Raw genomic sequence first — 22725 nt, forward strand, 5'->3', positions numbered from 1 at the left:
TCAACTGTTTTCAGTTCAGAAATTACCGGAACTATACCTCAGCGCTACTAAGTAATATAACGTATGTACATTTCATAGGAGGGACTGTGGTGAATTTTCTGCCTATAAGTAAGGACGGTAACCGTGTTCTGAAGTTTATCCTAAAAAATATATTCTTCTTTGTTAAATCTCAAAACCGTTTTCGTTCTCAACTTAAGCCTAAAATGTTGACGCAGATAGGTTATGTTAACATGGTAAATTCTCTTCACATAAAAATAACACAGTTTTATTTATTATTCCTGCCACATTATGCAACACATAAATGGAACTTATGCGCATATTACATTGAATAAAAATTTAATTGTATTATTTATTTGTTCCCTACTATACTGGGTTGTAATGAATTGTATTCATCTAACCTACCAGATTAACACACAACTGTACATACACTAATTTCATAGGAGGGACTGTGGTAAATTTTGTACCTACAAGTAAGGAAGGTAGATGTGCTAAATTAAAATCAAAATAAAAATAATTCTTCTTTATTAAATCTCAAAATAGCTTCCATTCCAAACTTAAAATGTTGATGCAACCAGGTTATGTTACCATGTAAAACTCCGTTCATATTAAAATAACACAGCTTTATAATTATTTCTGCAACATATTATGCGATAAGAACTGTGAAGGGGTCTTATACACACATTACACTAAATAAAATTGAGCGCCGACACGCATTAAAGTAATATATTTCACTCAGCTCCGTATACTCAAATAGAAAAGCCCGACTCATCGAGTGACGTCACACAACCTGCATTGCGGCCTGGTCTAGATCACGATGGCAGTGCTACAACGTAATTGTATATGACAGGGAAGGGTAATACATTTCGCATCAATTTTTTGTTTATCTCAATATTTGTTATCTGGAATTCAGTATGTGATACTTTAAGCAAAATAATATAGAACATTTATTAATTTGAAATTTTCTGTAGGTATTTTACTTGAAAATGGGGACTTTTTGCGTAGCATTTGGAGACTTTCAGCATTATCGTGTTGGCAGCAGCGGTAGTGCGAAGTATAATATGAATATGAATCAAATAAACAGAAATAAATTAATTTAATTTTATACAATGAATCGACCGGCAGTAATTCGGAAATTAGACGACACTGTTGTTAATCGGATAGCAGTAGGAGAAATTATACAGCGCCTCGCTAATGCATTGAAGGAAATGGAAAACAGGCAAGTTTTTTTTTTCTTTTAACTTCACAGGTTATGTTGTTTTAAGGATATTATAATTACAATGTATATAGTTTACCAAAGGTTGCACTAAAGTATATCCTTGCTACCACATTATACTTTTAAATTTCAGTAAGAAGCCTACTAGTGGGTTACTTTATGACGCTGTATCAACATCTCAGATTATTTAGCGTCTGAATGAAATGAAGGTGATAATGACGATGAAATGAGGGGCGCGCTTCCAAACAGGGGCAGTGGCATTTCCCCTAAGGTTAGAGTCCATTTAGGTGTGTGTGTATTAATTGAAAAAAGATGTCACATAAACATGCGTCCTATTTTCAATATTTTCTAGCCCCTAATTTTTTATTAATATACAAACACCTAAACTGAGGTCTAACCTTAGTGGAAATGCCGCTGCCCTGTTTGGAAGCGCACCCGTTAGTTTTGAGTAAATGCAAGATAAACGTATCAAAGTCGTATGAAAACTCCGAATTACCAAGTATCATTAGCCTGCCTATGAGCCCTGCAGACTTTGCGCTTGAACTTAGAGATACCACAGTTCTATTGTTTGATAGAGGATTAAATAAAGATTACAGAACTACCTGTAACTGAAAATTAAATTTTTGAGAGATAACGGCAGTATTATTCTAGGGATGCGATTTGCTCCTATTGGGTTGAGGAGAAAAAACCTCGACCAGATAACTTGCCCCGACCGGAATTCGAACCGGGCCACCTGATTTCGCGGTCAGATGCGCTAATCGTTATCCACACCGGCCAAGAGGCCTACTATCTAGCGTAAACAGTGCCACATGAGGCGCAGAAGTTACATCTCTCCCCCTACATGTAGCTATATCATTTCAATTCCATTGTTTTCCACTTGTTAAAGGGAATCACAACACAAAAACATATTAGGCCTATATTTAGTTTGTCATATAGTTAGGTAAACTAGTGCTGAGGTATCAATGGTTATTAAAGGAGAAAAATTCGCTCAGGCGCCAGGGATCGAACTCGGGTCCTTGGTTCTACATACCAAACGCTCTGACCACTAAGCTACGCCGAAGTTCAATCCACAGCACCGGATCGAATCACCCTTCTCTAGTGTTTTTTCCGGTGCTGTGATTGAACTTGCGTAGCTTAGTAGTTACAGCACTTGGTACGTAGAACCAAGGACCCTGGTCCGATTCTCGGCGCCGCACAGTGGTCTAAAATCCATATTTAGGAGGACAATGCAGAAAAATGACATGTAAAAAAAAATGAAATTAAATCCTTAAATTATTTTTCCTATACAAGTGAGTAACACTCAATTGATTACCTTAATCAGCGGAGGTGGCTGCATAGCGAGATAAGAGGCCGGTAACATACCACATTTCGCACCCAGCATTCTTACTCAGCAAGCGCCGCGAGTCTGCCGTTTTCCTTGTGCTGTAACTCTGTTGTAAGTGGTCGATTCCATTCATATTTAGTATCAATATGTCGAGTAGTTCTTTGGGTATGTAACACTGTTTGTTTTTGTTACATTTAATGTTATTATAGTATGTAAAATTAGCATGAATGGATACGGGACAAAATATAAATATAACCATTGAGTGCAGATTTTGCTAAGGTAGAGAAAAAAAAAACCCCTTTGGTTCGTCCAAAAATGATTTTTTTTTTTCACTTCCTCCACTATTTAAGTTACCTCTATTTTAAATCTAGTCATAAGGTGCGCAGATTTGCGGAAGTAATAATTTTTGAGCACTATTCTTTCGAGGTGCAGTAGTGCAATTTTTCTCGTTTGCAGTTAAACCTATTTCAATATCTGTGAATCGAATCTGCTTTCGCAGTATAATACAGGGAATTCAAGATGACAGCTTGTTAATTATATACCAAATAAGCTTCCCGAGTGCCCAAAAGGTGCAATAGTATCTAAAATGTTACATTTTCCCCCCATAAGATAATTTATCGTTGGAGAGCAAGAGGATAAGGAATATGCGTTTTTTAAACGAAATGGACATTGGCTCAGTGAGCTACTTATTAAATTAGGTTATCCTCGTGATAGTAATGAAAATTTATAGAAAACTTACCCCTGGAAAAAGTCGTGTCTGCCCAAAAAAGCTTTTCCATTACAGCAAGTATGAGGTCGAAACAAAGACAATCCAGAGAATTAGAGCTTGTATACAAAACAAGTTTACTACCTCTAACTACTGTGTAAAATTTCGTAAAAATCTGTTAAATAAGAGAAAAGTTACTAATTTTGTCTAATTGTGCCCCCTATAAGGAGTAGTTCCCCTTATACCAATGTAACGAGAGCTTGTACACAAAACATACATGCTACCTGTAACTACTGTGTAAAATTTCATAAAAATCTGTTAAGTAGGAGAAAAGTTACTAATTTTGTCTAATTGCGCCCCCCCCCCCCCCTATAAGGGGTGGTTCCCCTTATACCAACGTAACGAGAGCTTGTACACAAAACATATATGCTACCTGTAACTACTGTGAAAAATTTCATAAAAATCTGTTAAGTAGGAGAAAAGTTACTAATTTTGTCTAATTGCGCCCCCCCTATAAGGGGTTGTTCCCCTTATACCAACGTAACGAGAGCTTGTACACAAAACATATATGCTACCTGTAACTACTGTGTAAAATTTCATAAAATTCTGTTAAATAGGAGAAAAGTTATTAATTTTGTCTAATTGCGCCCCCTATAAGGGGTAGTTTCCCTTATACCAACGTAACGAGAGCTTGCATACAAAACATATATGCTACCTGTAACTACTGTGTAAAATTTCATAAAAATCTGTTCAGTAGCTGAAAAGTTATTAATATGTCCGCTAAATTTGCATTCTGGACCACTGTGTGCCGGAGTGAATTTTTCTCCTTTAATAACCATTGTAACCATAACAGATCAATTCTGTAGGACCAAAAGTTAATCTTTACATAGCGCTGAGCTAATTCCTGTGTGCTTACACACCTTGCATATATGAATCTGTGACAGGTTAGGTTTGATTAATTTAGGCTTTTGTTATGCTTTGCATATACGATCAATTGCATTTCCACAAAAAAATGGCCAAACTAGGCTACCTCTGAGGTAGTTTCCTTCACACTGCGCTTATACACCTTGTATATACGAATCTATGAAGGTTAGGCTTGGTTAGTTTAAGCTTTTGTTATGCCTTGCATATACAATCAACTGCATCATCATAAGAAATCCTTTTTAAATTAAACGATTTTCACTTCTGAAATCACTTGAACTATCTCAGTGCTAGTTTCACTTAAAAAATCCTGGTAATTTGGTAGAAAAAGTTGGTCAATCTGAGGGACATCAGTGACAGGTTGGGTATGGTTTGTTGAGGTTTTTGGTACGCCTTGCATACTTATACGTTTTTTGATAGGCATATAAAAAACTTGAACAAACCAAACCTAACCTGTCCCAGATTCTACATGATGTCCGCCATATTGACCAACGTTTTATACCGAATTATCAAATCCCTTATAAATTAGACGAATTTCACTTCCGAAATCACCGGAACTACCTCAGCTTCAGCACTAGTTTCACCATATAGTTTAACATAGGAAGGAATTACAATCAGTTTAATTCAAACATGGCATCTGTACCTTCAAAAACACGCGAGGAAAGAGGGAGAAAAGCGAGTAGCCTACCTGATGACATCATTGGGCTCAGCTGCCGGTGACAACATTGCATACATACGCCTGTTTCTATGCAGATATATAAATTGCATTCATTTTGAGATAAATTATAGTGTGCTATGGCTTCAGGGATCCAACCATCCACCGCTGTGGAGTAACAGTTAGCATGCCTGACCCTGAAACGATCGGGCCTTGGTTCAAATCCTGTTTGGGACAAGTTACCTGATTGAGGCTTTTTCCCTCAACCCATTAAGTGCAAATGCTGGATAACTTTCGGCGCTGGAACCTGGACTCATTTTGCTGACATCATTCAGACGCTAGGTAACCTCAGCAGTTGAAAAAGCATCGTAAAATAACCCACTAAAAGAAGTATCCAACCGTACCAGTTCAAACAGGAGAAATGCGATTTTGATAATATGTTGTTGTTGTTTTCTAATGCCAGGAGTTTGACAATAAAGTCATTTGACCTCTTGCACTCCAATATTTTTCAAAGATATTATCATGGCCAGCCACTGAAGCACAGATTTTGAGGTGTTGCGAATCCATTTCTTGGTTTGAGTTGCACAATGGGCAGTTAGGGGACTGATATATTCCAATTCTATGCAGGTGATTTTGATAATATAATTATAGTGATAATGAAGTGGAAACGTTAATCATTGTTGGGAGGGAACGTGGAAAGGGTTGATGTAAATATGTCCGTTGCATTGAAATGCCAACAGATATAGGGTTCCCAGACATCCCGTAAAATATGGGATCATCCCATTTTTTGTTATTGCGTCCTGTTTCCCGAGAAAAGTCTTCGGGACAGCTTTCTGTCCCGTATTTTAGAGTTCCAAACTGAGAAAAAACGGAAAAGTTACAATGTCGCACTTCATCATTGCAGATGACTGTAGATGGTCTGTTATGAAACAATATTATTGTGAGTTATTAATTTCTCAAGGCGAGTGATGGCAACACCAAACGTTTAGATGAAGTCTGGGTGGATGTTTTTAAAAGTACTGAAGGAGAACTCTCAAATTTGAAGAGAGTAGTGGAGTTCATTATGTGTATCCCTGGAATGAATGCGTGTGCCAAAAGATTATTTTCTTGCATGAATGCTCTATGGACTGATGATAAAAATAAATTGTCTGTAAAAACAGTAAAATCAATGCTTGTAAAACCATTCTTCAGTGAGGACTGTGTTGCTTTTCATGACATGATTCTTCAAAATAAACAATTGTTAAGTGAAATTCATTCTTAGAGAAGTATTACAAGGCCAGGGCTGATTGATTTATAAGAATATTGTCACATGAGTAACTTAGTGTATTTTGTAACTATTTCTGTAATAACTTAGTAAAACCAATTTGAAAGCAACTTACATAAGGAAGCTTAAACTTAATGCAAATAACTTATGCTCCCTAACAATTTTGTTTACTATTTGTTTACTTACTCTTAGTTAGTTGGTAAAGTGTTTGTGTAGTAAACTTCGCTACATACACAGTTTGAAAGATTGGTATATTTGGTGGATGTGCATATTAAACTTACTTAATGATAATTGATAAGTGTCCCGTATTTTTTTTCCGATATGTCTGGGAACCCTGAACAGATAATGAGTGTGTTATGTAGAAATGTAAAATGTGAGAACTGTAAAAACTGATACCTAAGGGTGTGTTACTGAAAACTCTTCCTTTAAAAAGCTTAGTATTTTGGATAATGATGTTCTAAATTTGACCTGCCATAATTTGAGCGCAAAAGACAAAAACAATAGTAAAAGGTGTTTACTTTCACCAAGTAACCCTATAAATAAAACTTGGTATTATGTAAGTTACAAGTTGTGTAAATTCATAACAGTTATTGGACACAAAAATCGAGTTGTCATACCATTTGTCCGGATTATCGAAAAAAATTAAATTGTTTTCAGGACTCTTAATGTCTGGAATTTTGTTCATTGCAGTATTACATTCTGAAATTTCATATATATATATATATATATATATATATATATATATATATATGTATTCACATTCAGTGTCCTTACTGAATATATTGCATGTTAATACAGAACTGGACTTTGAAAATGGTGCTGCATTGTACCAAGAATATTGCCTATTGAAAGAGATGATGCCGATACTGAAAGATCTACCAACTCAAGAACGCAGGGACACTGTTTTGAAGATATGTAATGTGCCAAATTTGGTATGCAGTTTTTGATATATAGGTAGAAAGACAGTCTGAGATAAGTGAAAGGTTAGGTTTTTGGTATGAATTGTGTGTTTGGTTTTTGGTATATAGATATATAGGCCTAGATAGTCTTCGTAAGGTCTGAGAACAGTTGGAGGTTAGGTTTGGTTTGGTCAGGTTTTTGGTAGAGATGTATTGTGTTGGTAATATCCTGCTTTAAACAAGAGCAGATGGATTCTTTTTTGGAATGCAATATTGTGAAATTGTGTTGATACTGTATTATTCTACGAACCCAACAGTGCCTGGCAAGATTACAGAGTCATTGTTGGCCTATAAATGCTCTCAAGCAGTAAGCAATCAGTTTCAGTTTGCTGAACAATCTCTCACAGCTGACAGTGGAAACTGAAATGGGTAGCGTTATTTGTGTTGCAATGCATAAAGTGGGGAAACATCATGTTCATGAAGTCCTTCAGACCTGAAATTTTCGCAGTGTGAGTCGAAAGCAGCATTCTGCAATCCATTCTGCGTTCTGTTACGCATCAGTATCACAGCTGTAGTTTTCGTCCGAATTTCTGCACTTGTTTTTTAAGGTGCTACATAGTATGTTGACTGATATCTAGAAGGAACCCGATTTGATTCGGCTTCTTGCAGCACAGAGAACCTTTTGTCCATTTCCATGTGAAGGCAGTTGAGTGATTCCTTCATGACTTTCTCCATGTTTTGTCTAGCGGTTAATGTGATGTATTTCCAGCTCTCGCCAGGCATAATTTTCTTTCGTCTTTGACATCTCTCAACCTCAACATACCCATATCACTTTTTACAGGGAGCAGTTGACTAAGTTCCTCTTTCGACATCAAAGTTATCTCTGAGACCTTTCGTATCCAGGGTGGCATCGTGCAATTTCCTGCAGCCTCTTTTGAGCTCGATCAATTGAAATAAGTGCTTCGTTCCAACAAAATTCTATAGGAAAAACAAAAAACATGGAGGCTCATGTGTATTTGTAAAATAAGTATAGAAGCAATACCATTTAGCCTACATTATTTGATAATGTTGAAGAACATTTTGAAACTAGCATGGTGGAATTCTCGAGTTTGAAACGAATTATAATCTGTATATATAGGACTCCCAGCAGTAATATCAGATCCTTATTGATAAATTGGATTTAATAATTCATACTTTGCGAAATAGAAACAAAAATATTATAATCGTGGGTGATATAAATGTAGATTTTTAAAATAATAATAATAATAATAATAATAATAATAATAATAATAATATTACTTGGAAATTACAACTAGTATTAAACACACATGGCTTAGAGGCAATAGTAAATGTCCCAACAAGAATAGGAAGCAGCAGTCAGTCAGCAGTTGGTCAAATAATACTAAACAAGGATTTGTGGAACTACAGTTCTAATGTAATAACAACTGGGTTCTATGATCATGAAGCTCAAATCTTGCAGTTACATCTAGAAGATAGGAATAAAAATAACTATAATAGTTCTGCTGTATACAAGAAAGTAAGATCCTTTAAGGAAGAAAATATTCAGTATCTAAATCATCTACTTGAGAAAGAATCTTGTAACTCCATATTCGAACAAACTTCAGTAAACCTTGCTTATGACGAATTCTTTAAAACATTCAATTATTATTATGAGACAGCTTTGCTTGAAATTAATATCAAATTTACAGACAATACAAAAAACTGGGTCACTGCAGGGATAAGGGAATCCGGAAAGAGACTAAGATTTCTTAACAAAATATTAAAAGGGGGGAATGTCTCAAAAACGTTTAAAGATTATTATTATCATTACAAGAAAATTTATAATAAAGTAATAAGTCAAGCCAAAAAACTGCACAATGATAAATTTATAAATTCAGCTGGGAACAAGTCAAAAGCTATGTGGAAAGTTATTGAAGATGAACTCGGACAAAATAGTAATGATATAAAAAATATCAAACTAAAATGTGATGTGGAGAACAATGTGACACCAATAAAACAGCAAACATATTTAACGATTATGTAGGTATTGCAGAAACTGTTATGGATAACAGCACACAGATTAAAAACAATAATATAACAAAACACAAGGATAATTGTAATAGCATATATAACAAAACACAAGGATAATTATAATAGCATATATAACAAAACACAAGGATAATTGTAATAGCATACGTCTAAATTCTACTAATGAAACAGAAATTATGGAAATTATTAAACGACTTGGGAGTAAAAGATCAGCTGGCATCGATGGGATTCCAGATTTTCTTATCAAAAGATGTTTCCTAAATATAGTTACTCCTATAACTGCCATTGTAAATCTTTCACTGTCAACAAGCCAGTTCCCAGATAAGCTTAGTTTAAAGATGGCAAAAGTGAAACCCTGATATAAAAAAGGACCACAGATGGAAGTTCGAAATTATAGACCAATCTCCTTACTCTCTGTTTTTTCTAAGATAATTGAAAAGGTTATGCACAAGAGGCTTGTATCATTTTTAACCCAACATAATATAATTGTTGAAAACCAACATGGATTTTGTAAGGGTAAATCAACTAATACGGCAACTATAAACTTTTTAAAAAGAGTATATGAATCTATTGACAAGAAAGAAATAGGAATAGGATTATTTTTAGACCTCTCAAAACCATTTGACCTAGTGGATCACACTATTTTGTTGGAAAAATTAAAAGCTATTGGAATTAGAGGCTTGGCACACAGTTGGTTTACTTCTTACCTGGAAAACCGTGAACAAAGGACAGAGATCACTTGTAAAGAAAATGGTAAAATAATAAATTATCTGTTTAAGAAAAAATGTATAGGTATGGTGTTTCACAGGGCTCAATTCTCGGACCAATTCTATTTTTGATATATATAAACGATTTAGAGTCATACATCAGCCATGGAGAACCAACTTTCTTTGCAGACGATACCAGTATCTTTTTATCAGGACGTCAATACCATGCGTTTTCTTACAGAAAAGACTAGTGGAATGGTTTGAGAGAAACACACTGGTAATCAATAAGTCGAAAACCATAGCCACTTCTTTTCATCATTCACAAAACAATCATTCTGAGTGGCCAGTCATAGAACATCAAAATGAAACAATTCAATATTCTTACAGTACAAAATTTCTTGGTATATAGCTAGATGAACATTTAAAATGGTCTGTACACCTTCAGGAACTAGGGAAGAAATTAAGTAAAATTTGCTTTGCCTTGCGATTACTAATAAGAGCATCATCTATTGAATCTGCTCGCACATTGCACTTCGCATGCTTTCACTCTATCCTAACGTATGGTATAATCTTTTGGGGTAATTCACCTACTGCAATCCAAATATTTAAACTACAAAAGAGAGCTATTAGAGCCATAGTTCAAGTATCTCAAACTACCAGCTGCAGGCCAGTCTTAAAAAAAATACATACCTTGTCATTACCCTGTATTTATATTTATCAAACTTTAAATTTTATCAAATGTAATTTGTATAGCTTTCTCAAAAATTCAGACACACACCAGCACAATACAAGAAATAAAGATATTTTTACTGAAAGTTTTAACACAACTCTATATAAAAAGTTTCATTCATGCTGGTCTTCGTATGTATAATGACCTACAAAATTATCTTAAAGAAATATCTGCACATCAAAAATTTAAGAAAGCTCTTTACAAAATTTTAATCAAAAACTGCTTTTACAGTATGAACGAATTTATTGAAAATTGACATAACTGAATAGAAAGAATGCCTTACTTCAAAAATTTTACTTCCTCTTTTCCAGATCCTGACTTCGAGAAGGATGTCTTCTCATGAAGGACACATTGGTCGAAATTGACTCTAGACTGCTAAATGAAATGTGATTTGTCTTGTAAAGTGTTATACCTGTTCTTGTGGTTGTTATTTGTTAATGTTGAAATTGTGTATAATTAATGTTGAAATTATTTATAATTAATGTTGAAATTTCGTATGTTGTATTTTAATTCTGTTGTAGCATAGTAATTATGTGTCACTTTTGACATGTCCCATATCATGTATGTGATCAGTTGGCTGCAGTAAATGAATATGTATATGAATATTAAAACTGATTACTGCTTGATATGAAGTTCAGACACATGATGTGTAAGATAAATAGCAAAAGCCTAAGACAGTGCTTTACAAAACCACTTTTAGGAATGGTCCTGCTTTTTGTGCGTAAAAACCTGGTCATCCTACAAGAAGCTTGTGTACAGTATAGGTAGCTGTCACGCATCACTTCTTGTTCTCATCACCTGAAGTATCTCTTCGATGTACTTGCTGATGGGCCTTACAGCTTCTTCTGTTGCACGCCACATACACATAATTTAGTCTCTAAACACACACCTTCATCTCAAACAGCAGAAATAACTAAAATGCTTTCTCAATTAATATCACTCAATAAAAGAATTGTATTCCAATGGATACCATCCCATTGTGGAATCCTGGGAAACGAGAATGCGGATGCTTTAGCAAAGAAGGGCAGCACTGCTACTTACAGACCTGTTACTAAATCTGCGTTTTACTCTGTGAAAAGATTTATTAAATCTACATACTTAGACTTTAACAAACAAAATTTGATAACACAATCACAAGGGAAAAAATGGAACTCTCTGCATCAAAATTCACAGTTAATTCCCGATTTACCACGCAAATCGTCTGTAGCTGCATTTAGATTGGCAACAGGCCATGATTGTTTGGCCAGACATCTGCATAGAATTTGAATATATCAGTCCCCTAACGGCCCATTGTGCAACTCAAACCAAGAAATGGATTCGGAACACCTCAAAATCTGTGCTTCAGTGGCTGGCCATGATAATATCTTTGAAAAATATTGGAGTGCAAGAGGTCAAATGACTTTATTGTCAAATGCCTGGCATTAGAAAACAACAACAACATAATTTTTGACTCCAACTTTCAAACCACAGGAATAACAAATTACAGTTTTTCTCAGTGCTGTGTTTCAGCAAGTAGACGAAGAAGATTTCGATTGTTCTGAAAAATGTCGTCATCAATAGATCTGTTTTGCTACATGTATACCCACCAGTGATTGCTACAATTTACAAACATTGCCGAGTTACCTCCTTAATTCTTTGACAAACACCACTTCTATGTCCAGCATTATTGTAGCATTGGGATCAATAATCTCATAATTATATCCATTTCATCCACTTATAGCTTGCTTCAACCAAGCTCTCCTCATCCTTCTGATTCATTTCAATGAAGCCAAGGAAAGACTCTCCAACAAATAGACTACTGTTTTTTTTTCTCAAAATCAATTTCCATTTAGCGTATCTCAGACAATTGCTCTCGATGTGCTTGATCAGGACTCGAGTAAAACATTAACTTGACTTCAAGTATGCTTCTTAGTAACCTCTGCCGAACGTTGATTGCCATTAGGTGGATGAATTCATTCTGAACCCTTGGTGAAAGCTAAGATGTTGATTCAGGATGTTTTTCTTTTTGAACTAGTTGTTTCATGACAGAATCAAAGAGGTCAGGAAATTACTCATTAAAAAGCCATCAGGCATCTGAAATGCTTTGCAGAGGTAAGTTTTGTGTGTGCTATAGGGGATTTTACGCAATGGACTCTCCTCAAGATTTCACGCCACTTTTTCAAAGTACTTGAACAAAATTGGAGTTATTTCTTCATCACTTTGTCCATTGTGCAGTCTTCAGGAAGAAATGGGTCAGAATCATTTTCAATTTTTCAATGATGCTCAGTCCTTTCCTCTAAACCCACTTTGTGTGGAAAATATTGGAGAGGAAGAGAGTTAATCAATGGCTTCACTGCTAAAATTAACAACAACACATTTCTGCAGAAAATTCATTAAAGTAGTGGAGAGGAATTCAAAATCAGTACCATTACTGCTACAAAAGCTATTAAAATTGAAGGGTTTTTTGAAAAAAAAAATCATAGTCCAAAAAAATACAAATTTCAGATATTAAGCATATGGCGAGTGTATTGTAGCACCATCTACAGAATTAGCCTAGTTGTTGGGAAAAAAACACCATAGGCCTATGTTGTAAGAGTGGAAATTTTCACTGGTTTTCATAAAACAACCATAGTTCAAAGAATTTTTTTTTTGTGAAAACAGTCATTTTCCAGTCAGGACGATTGTAGCATTTACAAACATCCCTTGTGATCACTGATTGAGAAGAAACTGCCTTCTAAAGGATGCACTGAAAGGAATTGTGAACGGGAGAAAAGTTCTGGGCAGAAGAAGATATTACATGATAGACATTAAGATATATGGATCATATGCGGAGACTAAGAGGAAGGCAGAAAATAGAAAATACTAGAAAAGCTGGGTTTGCAGTGAAAGACCTGCCCCTGGGCAGAACACTATGAATGAATGAATCACCTTGAAATATGCATTCAATTTTAAACTGTAGTAGATTCGCTGCAAAAACCACCTCAGAGAAAAATACTTTGGCACGTGAATTGTTGTATTAGTTATGGTCGTTATGGAGTACTGTATTGTATTGTATTTATCAACATTCCATGTATTCGTACATTGCTTCACAGCTAGAATATGGAACAAGTCAAAAAGCTTAACACTACTATAAAGTCTTAATTCATAGTTACAGTCTAGTGGAAATATATACAGAAGAGGTTTACAATATAGTGTACTAGTACAACACAAAGTTTTAGTATCAATTTCATGAAGCGTTGTTGAATGTCATGAATTCACCTACAGAATAGAAGGCGTGAGAAATTAGGTAGGTCTTTAATTTGGCCCTAAATAATCTTATGTTTTGAGTTTCATTTTTATATCGATAGGGAGGCTATTAAAAATTTTTATACATCTTGATTATTTTAAAAATTTTTACTGCCATATAACACACTCCTTTTTGAAAGCACGATAGACTTGCCGATGGAGTATGAAAGTCATCTTTAGGTGCAGAAGTAATGCCATGGAAGAAATGTAGGCAAGTAAAGAAACAGGAATAAATAAAAAGATTAAAGGGGAGGCACACTTCAGCCACAACAGAGTATTTTTTCCTAAAACAACCATTGTCCACAGTTACCTATATTTACTCATGTATTTCTATGAGACAATTTACATTATAAAATATGTACTTCAGTTTTCCCAAGTTTTTATAACACCTTAAGAAGTGGCATGATGAATTTTAACAAGACCTTCAAGTGTGAGCACACTCCTGCCAGATAGTTTCTTGTTTCTCCTGAAAATGTATGTTTTTGGACTCTTGCTGTTTAGTCAACTGTCCGAAGACAGGTCTGAACCTCACAAGTGATACCAAGAAGGCAAGTAAGCCAGGAGATAATGGGGTAGGGTGACAAGTTCCTTTCCCCTCCATTGCATACATCACTGACTAGCTACATATTACACTAGTCAGACTTCAGATGCATACAAACAATTGTTCTTCCTCTGACGCATATCAAGTGAGATGTACTGTCTGACAATAGATGTACATATCAGCCAGAACCTCAACCAGGACTATGGTTGTTTTTTGAAAAAACTCTTCAATTAATCATTACTCTTTTTTATCTTTTCACCTGCATTAGACCTATTTGTTATGTATTTGTGTTTGAGCAGTGTCATTTCTTTGTATTGGAAAAAAAAATGTCCTCAGGTGCAGTTACATGTTGGATATTTGGATACCAAGTCACAATTCTTATAAGACATAATTGGAATACATAATTTTTGTAGCATTTTGATTCAATTAGAATCTTTAAACTTCATGATTACTGGTTCACAAGATTAACATTTTTTTTCCTTGCATCCTTAATTTAACTTTTTTTTTTTCTTTGCATCCTTAATTTTAAGTCTAAACTAAAATGCTCTTCAATTTGGACCATCCCTATACAAGCATTATAATTATTAGCTATACATACTGATACTGAATAAAACTTTCTGGAATTACATAATTTTTCATAATTAGCAGCATTCACTGATAGGCTTATATTATGCATAATGTGAACTTGTCATTCCAGTTTGAATGCCTGTGCCACTGCAATAAAAATCAAGCAAGCAAACTTCAGAAGTTTGAAGATTTGTGTACAATAGCAACATACAGTTTCAGAGGAGAGCATTAGCCATATTGCCATAACCACCAAGACAGCAGATGGTCAGTGTGCGTACAGGTAACTTTATGAATCATGATAATGTCACATGTTATTATTTGTTAATGGCATGAATGATTTTGACATACTTGTATAATTTTTTTCTCATAGTTTTTGATATAGAAGAGGATAGATCATATTATTCACAAGTGCATAGTTACCGCATTATTGTTACCTGATTTATATAAAAGAGAAAGGAATTAGACAGTCTGGAAGTTTTAGTACAGTGAAACCACTACAAGGCGGAAGTGCCATGGTCCTCATTTTTGTTGTTGTTGTGAACATGTTTTCGTATTATTCAGATATGAAGTTAAAATGAAATATTTTGTCACATAATTGAAAAACAAAATGACATGCCACAAACTGCAATAAGTACAACATATTCTGTTTAACAACTTACTTACAAATGGCTTTTAACATTTAGAAGCCGCAAGACCTGTACCACTATTGCACGCAAATTTCTAACTCTTAAGCAGGAGTTCGTATACCTGCATAATCAGGCAAATTCGTGTTGGGTTCGTTAGTTGAGCGGTTTAAGGTGCACAAGCTATGTCTGGCCAGCATATCATGCCTAAAATCACAGGTTCGCGTCCTAGTCACTGCAGTCAATTGAGTCTGTGGTAAAGGATGGGGAGGACCCATGTAAAACAATCAGTGTAATGGTACGCATACGGAGTTTCAGTTGACTGCAGTTGAAATGATTTTGCTCCTTTTGGGGGGGGGGGATTTTTTAATTATTGTAATCAAATACAGTGTCCTTAATGTTGTATGAAATTAAAGAATATCAACGTATTTTATATATCATATACAATTTATAACATAATTTATAAGATATAAAGAACATAGAAATATCTCCCATGAAATTTCTCATTCTGCTTTCAGTGAACACATATCCAATAATCAACATTACTTTACAGACATTAACTCACACATGGAAATTTTACATATGAATAGGAAAGGAAAATTATTAAATATTCTGGAGTCTATTGAAATATAAAGACAAATTCATTAATTCTCATAATTTGAATGAAAAAGCAATTTATGAAAAAAACATTCTCTTTGACCTTTATATTACTTCCGATTTGAATAGTAAAAGACTAACATAGTATTAGTCTGTCTTTCCCTCAAGCCAAGCAACAACACGGTTCGATCACCTGAACCACACTGGTGAGTCATTCATCCAAGTCGCAATTTTGTCCATTCTCCTTTTATTTTTATTTTTTAAATATGATCTGTGTAAACTTTTTATCAGAAGAATGTACATATATTATAAGATTTTAACTTTTTAACATGTCAGTTCTATTATCACATTTTTATTCAATCTCATACATTATTTTAATTTCTTATATCATTTTCAAATATTATATGCATATATAGAAGAGATAACAGTATTGCTTATTTAGAAATCAATTATACTTTATATTTTTAACTTTTCTAATGAGTAAAAGACTTTTATAAAGTATCACAACTTATGATATCTTCTATTTTTCCATTTGTCACTTTTTAATTTTTGAAATATAACTAAAAAAGAGATTAATTATAATTGCTTTCGTTTTGCAGTTGTGGTAATTAGTCACTGAAGATGGAGAAGCATATCTGACTATAACTAACATCTTTAATAATTTTATTGTACTTATTAGTGTTCATACAACTGAAAGATATCACCTTTAATGTATTTTATATAATATCATGTCATGATCATAATACTAGCTATACCACTATAATGGTAGCTCGGCTCTTAAAGGTTAAGGAACCCGGAGGTTCATTGCCGCCCTCACATAAGCCCACTATCGGTCCCTATCCTGAGCAAGAATAATTCAGTCTCCACAATCATATCCCACCTCCCTCAAATTCATTTTAATATTATCCTCTCATCAATGTCTCGGCCTCCCCAAAGGTCTTTTTCTCTCCGGCCTCCCAACTAACACTCTATATGCATTTCTGGATTCGCCCATACGTGCTACATGCCCTACCCATCTCAAACGTCTGGATTTAATGTTCCTAATTATGTCAGGTGAAGAATAAAATGCGTGCAGTTGTGCGTTGTGTAACTTTCTCCATTCTTCTGTAACTTCATCCCTCTTTGCTCTAAATATTTCCCTAAGCACCTTATTCTCAAGCACCCTTAACCTCTGTTCCTCTCTCAAAGTGAGAGTCCAAGCTTATTTTGGGGTTTCGTAACAAGCTGTTTTTTATGGTGATGGTTTGTTAGCCAACCCCCAACCTGAAGGACCAAACCATATCTGGAGGCCATCTCCTCTATCCGCAACCTGAGGACACGCCATGCAGTGGTGATAGAGACCCACAATACAGGGATTCTGTTTAACAACACTCACATTAAATCAGCTTTCTGTTACTTACTCCATTGGTGAGTCATCTTGATGAGGTCACTTTCTGCATAAATGTTTCTGGTACTCACTTATTAAACACTCTACTGTAAGGCTGTACTGTGTACATTTGTACATCACTCACTTCCCTACACACCTGCTTCGAAACAATTTTGTGCCTCAAAATTAAGCTTTCGGATATATTCCACCGTATCCTGAAACTTCACATTTTGGAACTACATACAGGTCAGAGCAAATAAGTAAGACCAGAGGGTCGCCTACTCTGTTTGGCTCATTACGCAGGCTAATCTGTTGCATTCTGCTGCTGTTTCTGATAACATCAATGTTTAGTTTACATACAGGGCAGACGTCTTGCTTTTGTATCTTCTCCTCAGATGGTGGGGACTGCTGGGCACTTATGTCTGACATAGTTGATCAATATGCTCTTCGCCTGCAGAGTGTTAAATCCATTACCACTTGTAAGCTCTTCCTTTCGTACAGCCCTTTGGCTGTGCACAGTTAGTATGGCATTGCCTTGGTGTTCTTGTTTTGGTTTCTTAGTCGTATTTAGCACAAACTGTCTCGTATTAACACTCACTATGCACGACCTCCCTGAATATAGCCTATACTCTTGATTTACATAACTGAACCTTCCTAATTCACAGGTTTTTTATACCCCTCACATAGACTGTACTCACATTCTGTGACATGATACAAATGTTGGGTGTATTAAAATCATTCAAACAGCATAGCAATAATAAATTATGTCTCTATACTTCCATGAAACATAATGACTTGAAATATGCTTGATTTTAATTGTTGAATATATCTCTTGTGTTGTGATAATGTTAATTTTATTGTTTGTGTGCATTGAAACAACCGGAAGTGAAATATTCTAAAATTTTTATAGGAGTTCACTTGTTTTGAATCTCTGTTTTGTTTTATATGTTCGATTTCTGTTATCAGTGTTCACGATTGCTCTTTGAGATAATTTTACAAGAACACTCTGAGTAGAGAGACAGTGTTGGCGGTAATATAATTATACTGTACATTTTGGATACCTAATTGAGTTCAGGCCATTCAAATGTCTAGTGTACACTCCCACCCCCCTATAGGTTTGCAGCTCATCAAGTAGTACAGCTGTCAACAGAGTTTTCCTGTTAATTATTATAAGTTAATTCAAGTCTCATATGTCCAGCTTCCTCTAAATACAAACTCAGAAAATTAGTCTATGCCAACTAATACATCTCCTCTGGTTGCATTATTTTTATTATAAATATAACTATAAATAAAATAAATCTGTGATGCAACAACCCATGGAGGGCCAAGGCTTATGGTCAATCAGCTGGACTGCTGGCCTCATGCCCACATGCCACAGTTAAGGTGAATAGTCGTCCAACCAGTATGGGTGTGACGGCAGAATGGTGATCCCCCAGCCATTATAGCTGAATTTAACTGTATAAATATAACTAGAACCAAATAATGTATTTGAAATACGAGGCGCATCCAGAAAGTAAGTTTCCCTATTTTTAAAAAAAAAAGACACACACTTTCAGGAAAACATTTATTGGCAACAGGTACAGCAATGTTTCAGCTATTTTTCAACATAGCCACCATCAGAATTGAGACACTTGTCGTATTCTGGGATCAACTTTTATATCCCTCTGTCGTAGAACTCTGCCGCCTGTGAATAGAACCAGCGTGTGACAGACATCTTCAGCTCTTCATCGTTGCCAAAATGCTCACCGGAGGACAGGAATTTCTTGAGGTGCAAGAAAACGTGAAAATCGCTGGGAGCAAGATCAGGACTGTAGGGTGGATGATCAAACAACTCCCAGTCAAATTCCGTCAAAACAGCTGCTGTGCGCCAAGCCGTATGTGGACGAGCATTGTCATGGAGGAGCACAACACCTGCAGTAAGCATTCCACGCCTCTTGTTTTGAATGGCACGTCGCAATTTTCGCAGTGTTTCACAGTAACGGTCAGCGTTCACTGTTTCACCTCTTGGAAGGAAGTCAATGAGCAGAATGCCCTTCCTGTCCCAGAACACTGTGCACATCACTTTCCGTACCGACAGCGTCTGTTTGAATTTCGTCCTGACCGGAGATCCACTATGCCGCCAATGCATTGACTGCTGCTTGGTTTCCGGGGTGAAGTGCAAAATCCAAGTCTCATCGCCCGTGACGATCCTGTCGAGGAACTCGTCGCCGTCATCATGATACCGTTGCAGAAATGTCAGTGCTGCTCCTAAACGTTGCATTTTGTGTTCGGGTGTCAGGTTTTTCGGCACCCACCTGGCACACGCTCCGTAATCGTGAAGCGACGGTTCTCCATGATGCACTGCAGCACCAGCTCAACACGATCATTATTGATGAGGGACGGTCGCCCACTGCGCTCTTCATCATGCACACTTTGACGACCTTCGGAAAACTGCCTATACCAGCGACGCACCATCTGCTTACTCATGATGTTCGGCCCATAGACCTGACAGAGCTGCCGATGAATTTCAATTGGCGCAATGCTTTGTGCATTAAAGAACTTTATCACCGACCAAACCTCGCAGGCGGTGGGAGAAGGAATAAGAGCTTCCATTTCGGACCACTGCTGCCACGCTACTGGCACCAGGCGGGACCTGTATGGCTGGCATATGGAAGTGTCAGGGCTTGCAAAAGTACCCTAATCCAAGAAAATGAGTAGATGCAAGAAGAACTTGGTGCTATGAACCACATAATGCCGATTACTGGGCAATTCGAAAGCATGGTCTTGAGCTGTTCGTATTGTGCAGAGCGGGTAGAAGCCAACGTGAGGATTAAATATTCTGTGTTTTATATAGTTATGATCGCGTTTTATCCCCAAGAAAGACCCAGTACTCTATTTGATAGATGACTAAGTCAACCTTGTGGCTGTTCTGGAATTCTGTCGTATGATTTCATTCCTGTTCTTTGGTATAGATTTTGTACTTCAACATGTAGGCTCTAATTTTATGTAATTAACGCCAGTTTAGCACTAAAGGAGCCTCTATTGTGACAGATAATTAATGTAATTTCTAACTAGAAACCACAGAACAGCAGGAGAGAGAGAGAGAGAGAGAGAGAGAGAGAATTTTTTTAAAAGGACCTTTATTAAACATGTTCCATTGCAGTTTGTAATACTACACGTTCTGGTTTAAATCAATATTGCATGGCGAGAGAGAGACAGAGGGGGGTAGATTTTTTTTCAACCATGTTGTGTTATTAGTTACTCTGCAACAAGGTTCACGTTACGTTACATGCGCTGTGATAAATGTCATCAAGCCAAGCCGACGTTGCTGATAGTTTGTGCAGCTCTCTACTCCTCACCAAGCAAGTTCCTTGCTGCACTAAAGTTGTCCCTGTGGTTTGCATCTTGATTGAGACTGCAGCTGTCTCATGGGGCTGCAAAACAGAACAGAAATAAACTTCTAAAGGACTGCAGTGTTTAAAGAAGTTAAAAGCAATCTCCTCTCCCACATTCGTCTTTAGACTTTGGCTCAGTGATCCAGATTCGTCAGACATAATGAGTAGTTGACTACCTGTCTGCTCTGAAGATGGAACCTTATGTAGTTCTGAAATGGAAATGTCAAGTTCCAGGACACGGTGAATACCCAAGTGCCTAATTCTGACCTCCTCTCCCATTGTAAGTGAATTAAATTTGGATTTACACTTAAATTGTAGTATTTATGTAAAGTACAGCATTCTAAATAGCTACAGCATTAATTTTCCATTCAGGAATTTTCAGATTTAAATTTTACCGAGTCCAAGCGAAACTGGTTGGTGGCTTATTTTTTGTGCTGAGTACTAAACAGTGAATTTGTAATTTGTGGTCTCTTTCTCCAGAATTGTTATCATGCAGTATGTAAAGACATTTTGTTTTCAAGTTGAGAACAGAGTAAAAGAGATTAATTTATGAACGAAAAACTTTTTTTTTTGTACATACAGTAAATAGCTTTTTTTGGTACATAAAGTAAATATATTGCGTGAGTCAACTGCTTTATTTCTTCATCACATGATAGTCACATTCAAAATTTTTGCCACCTAAAAGTCTGTTGCCTTTAGCTGAGATGGAATTCCTATTTATTTTCTCTATTGCTGCAGCATCAGTAATGAATGCACAAATTGTAACAAATTGATGTTTATAACATGTTGGCAGCATTGAAGAAGTCCTTTGAGCAGATGTACGTCCCACAAGAACGTCAGCCATTCATATACACGAGTCTGGAGTTGGACCCTAGGAATGTCCATCCAGCCAAACATGAAGTGCACTTTCTACACGAAGATTCCGTTATTGATAAAGTGAGAAGTGCAGTGGAGTCCAAGCTGTTGGGCTGTAACGCAGCAAGGAAGTTCTATGCACAGGTAAGGCATGGAAAGCAGTAAACTGTAGCACAAAGAGAAAATTACGTGCACGGATAAGTGACCTAGAACAGTGGATTGCAATACAAATGAATGCTATACAAAGTTCAGTTATCAGGCGCCGTTAATTGCAGTACAGTACATCAAAGCTTTCCACAGAGATAAGTAGTCAGGAATAGTTGACTGTAACATATTGAGAAAGTTCCGCACATGGCTAAGTGATCAGGAACAGTGAACTGTGGTGCAATCAAATAAATACTTGAATTCCTGATTGTAAAAACACTCTAAGTCACATTTTGGTTGAAAATAAGTGGAGCATTGTAATGACTACCTCACACATAGATACATCAGTCTGAGCAGAAAAACAACCGAAGTGACAGTTAATACTGTGAAGCAAATGGCATCACTATTCATCTGAAGTGCAGGATTCCAGTTGTTTTTGCAATAAACAGGAAACAGTTGGCACTACTGCAGAACTGCTCTTTATCTGGGTACAGTACTATACACGTCCAGCTGCATGTGTGTTCACTGGTGTTTATAGCCAGAAAAGAACAAAACATTCTTTGCAATGTAGAAGAAATGTTGAAAAGGCCAGAATTCATGGTGGAGAACATATTAACGACAGCAGTAAGAATGTCCCTAAAAAGTGACTAGTGAAGACTGCAAATGCCAGAAAGAGTGTTTTAACCCGACAACATGGTATTTAAAAAGTCCCTGCACTAAGCGCTAAAGTGGTATTTAAATGCTCTAGTAGAATGGAATTTACATTACTTCACTCCTTTATTTCAGTTTTCGAAATGGTTAAACATAATATAACCATATGACAGTAAAAAACATACTCTCTGCAATACAATTGAAAAAACCACATATTCATATCTGAAATTGGTTATGAACTATGGCCGGTTTTGTGTAGCCATGCAGGATATGTA

General features: G+C 36.0%; 2 protein-coding genes across 20 annotated transcripts in view; one reads left to right on the forward strand and one right to left on the reverse strand.

The window, feature by feature from the left end:
• The window catches only part of LOC138693819 (uncharacterized), a 148202-nt gene extending 147491 nt beyond the window's left edge, over positions 1-711 (reverse strand). For all 9 annotated transcript variants that reach the window (XR_011330499.1, XR_011330498.1, XR_011330496.1 and 6 more), the window contains exon 1: positions 586-711. The gene's annotated coding sequence lies outside the window, so the exon portion shown is untranslated. The remainder of the gene's footprint in view (positions 1-585) is intronic.
• LOC138693817 (DNA mismatch repair protein Mlh1-like) overlaps positions 1-22725 on the forward strand; it is a 94819-nt gene that overhangs the window by 1253 nt on the left and 70841 nt on the right. For 4 of the 11 annotated variants that reach the window (XR_011330490.1, XR_011330493.1, XR_011330489.1 and 1 more), the window contains exons 1-2: positions 789-1216; positions 14971-15120. Coding sequence is in view for 6 of the 11 variants with exons in the window: in XM_069817627.1 (XP_069673728.1) it covers positions 19165-19342; positions 21594-21799 (384 nt within the window). In the remaining 5 variants the exon portion in view is untranslated. Of the gene's footprint in view, positions 1-718; positions 1217-14970; positions 15121-19132; positions 19343-21593; positions 21800-22725 lie in introns of those variants that run through there. The other 7 variants (XM_069817627.1, XM_069817625.1, XM_069817628.1 and 4 more) reach the window with 4 other exon arrangements.

Source organism: Periplaneta americana, unplaced genomic scaffold, assembly GCF_040183065.1.
Source record: "Periplaneta americana isolate PAMFEO1 unplaced genomic scaffold, P.americana_PAMFEO1_priV1 scaffold_22, whole genome shotgun sequence".
Taxonomy (NCBI): domain Eukaryota; kingdom Metazoa; phylum Arthropoda; class Insecta; order Blattodea; family Blattidae; genus Periplaneta; species Periplaneta americana.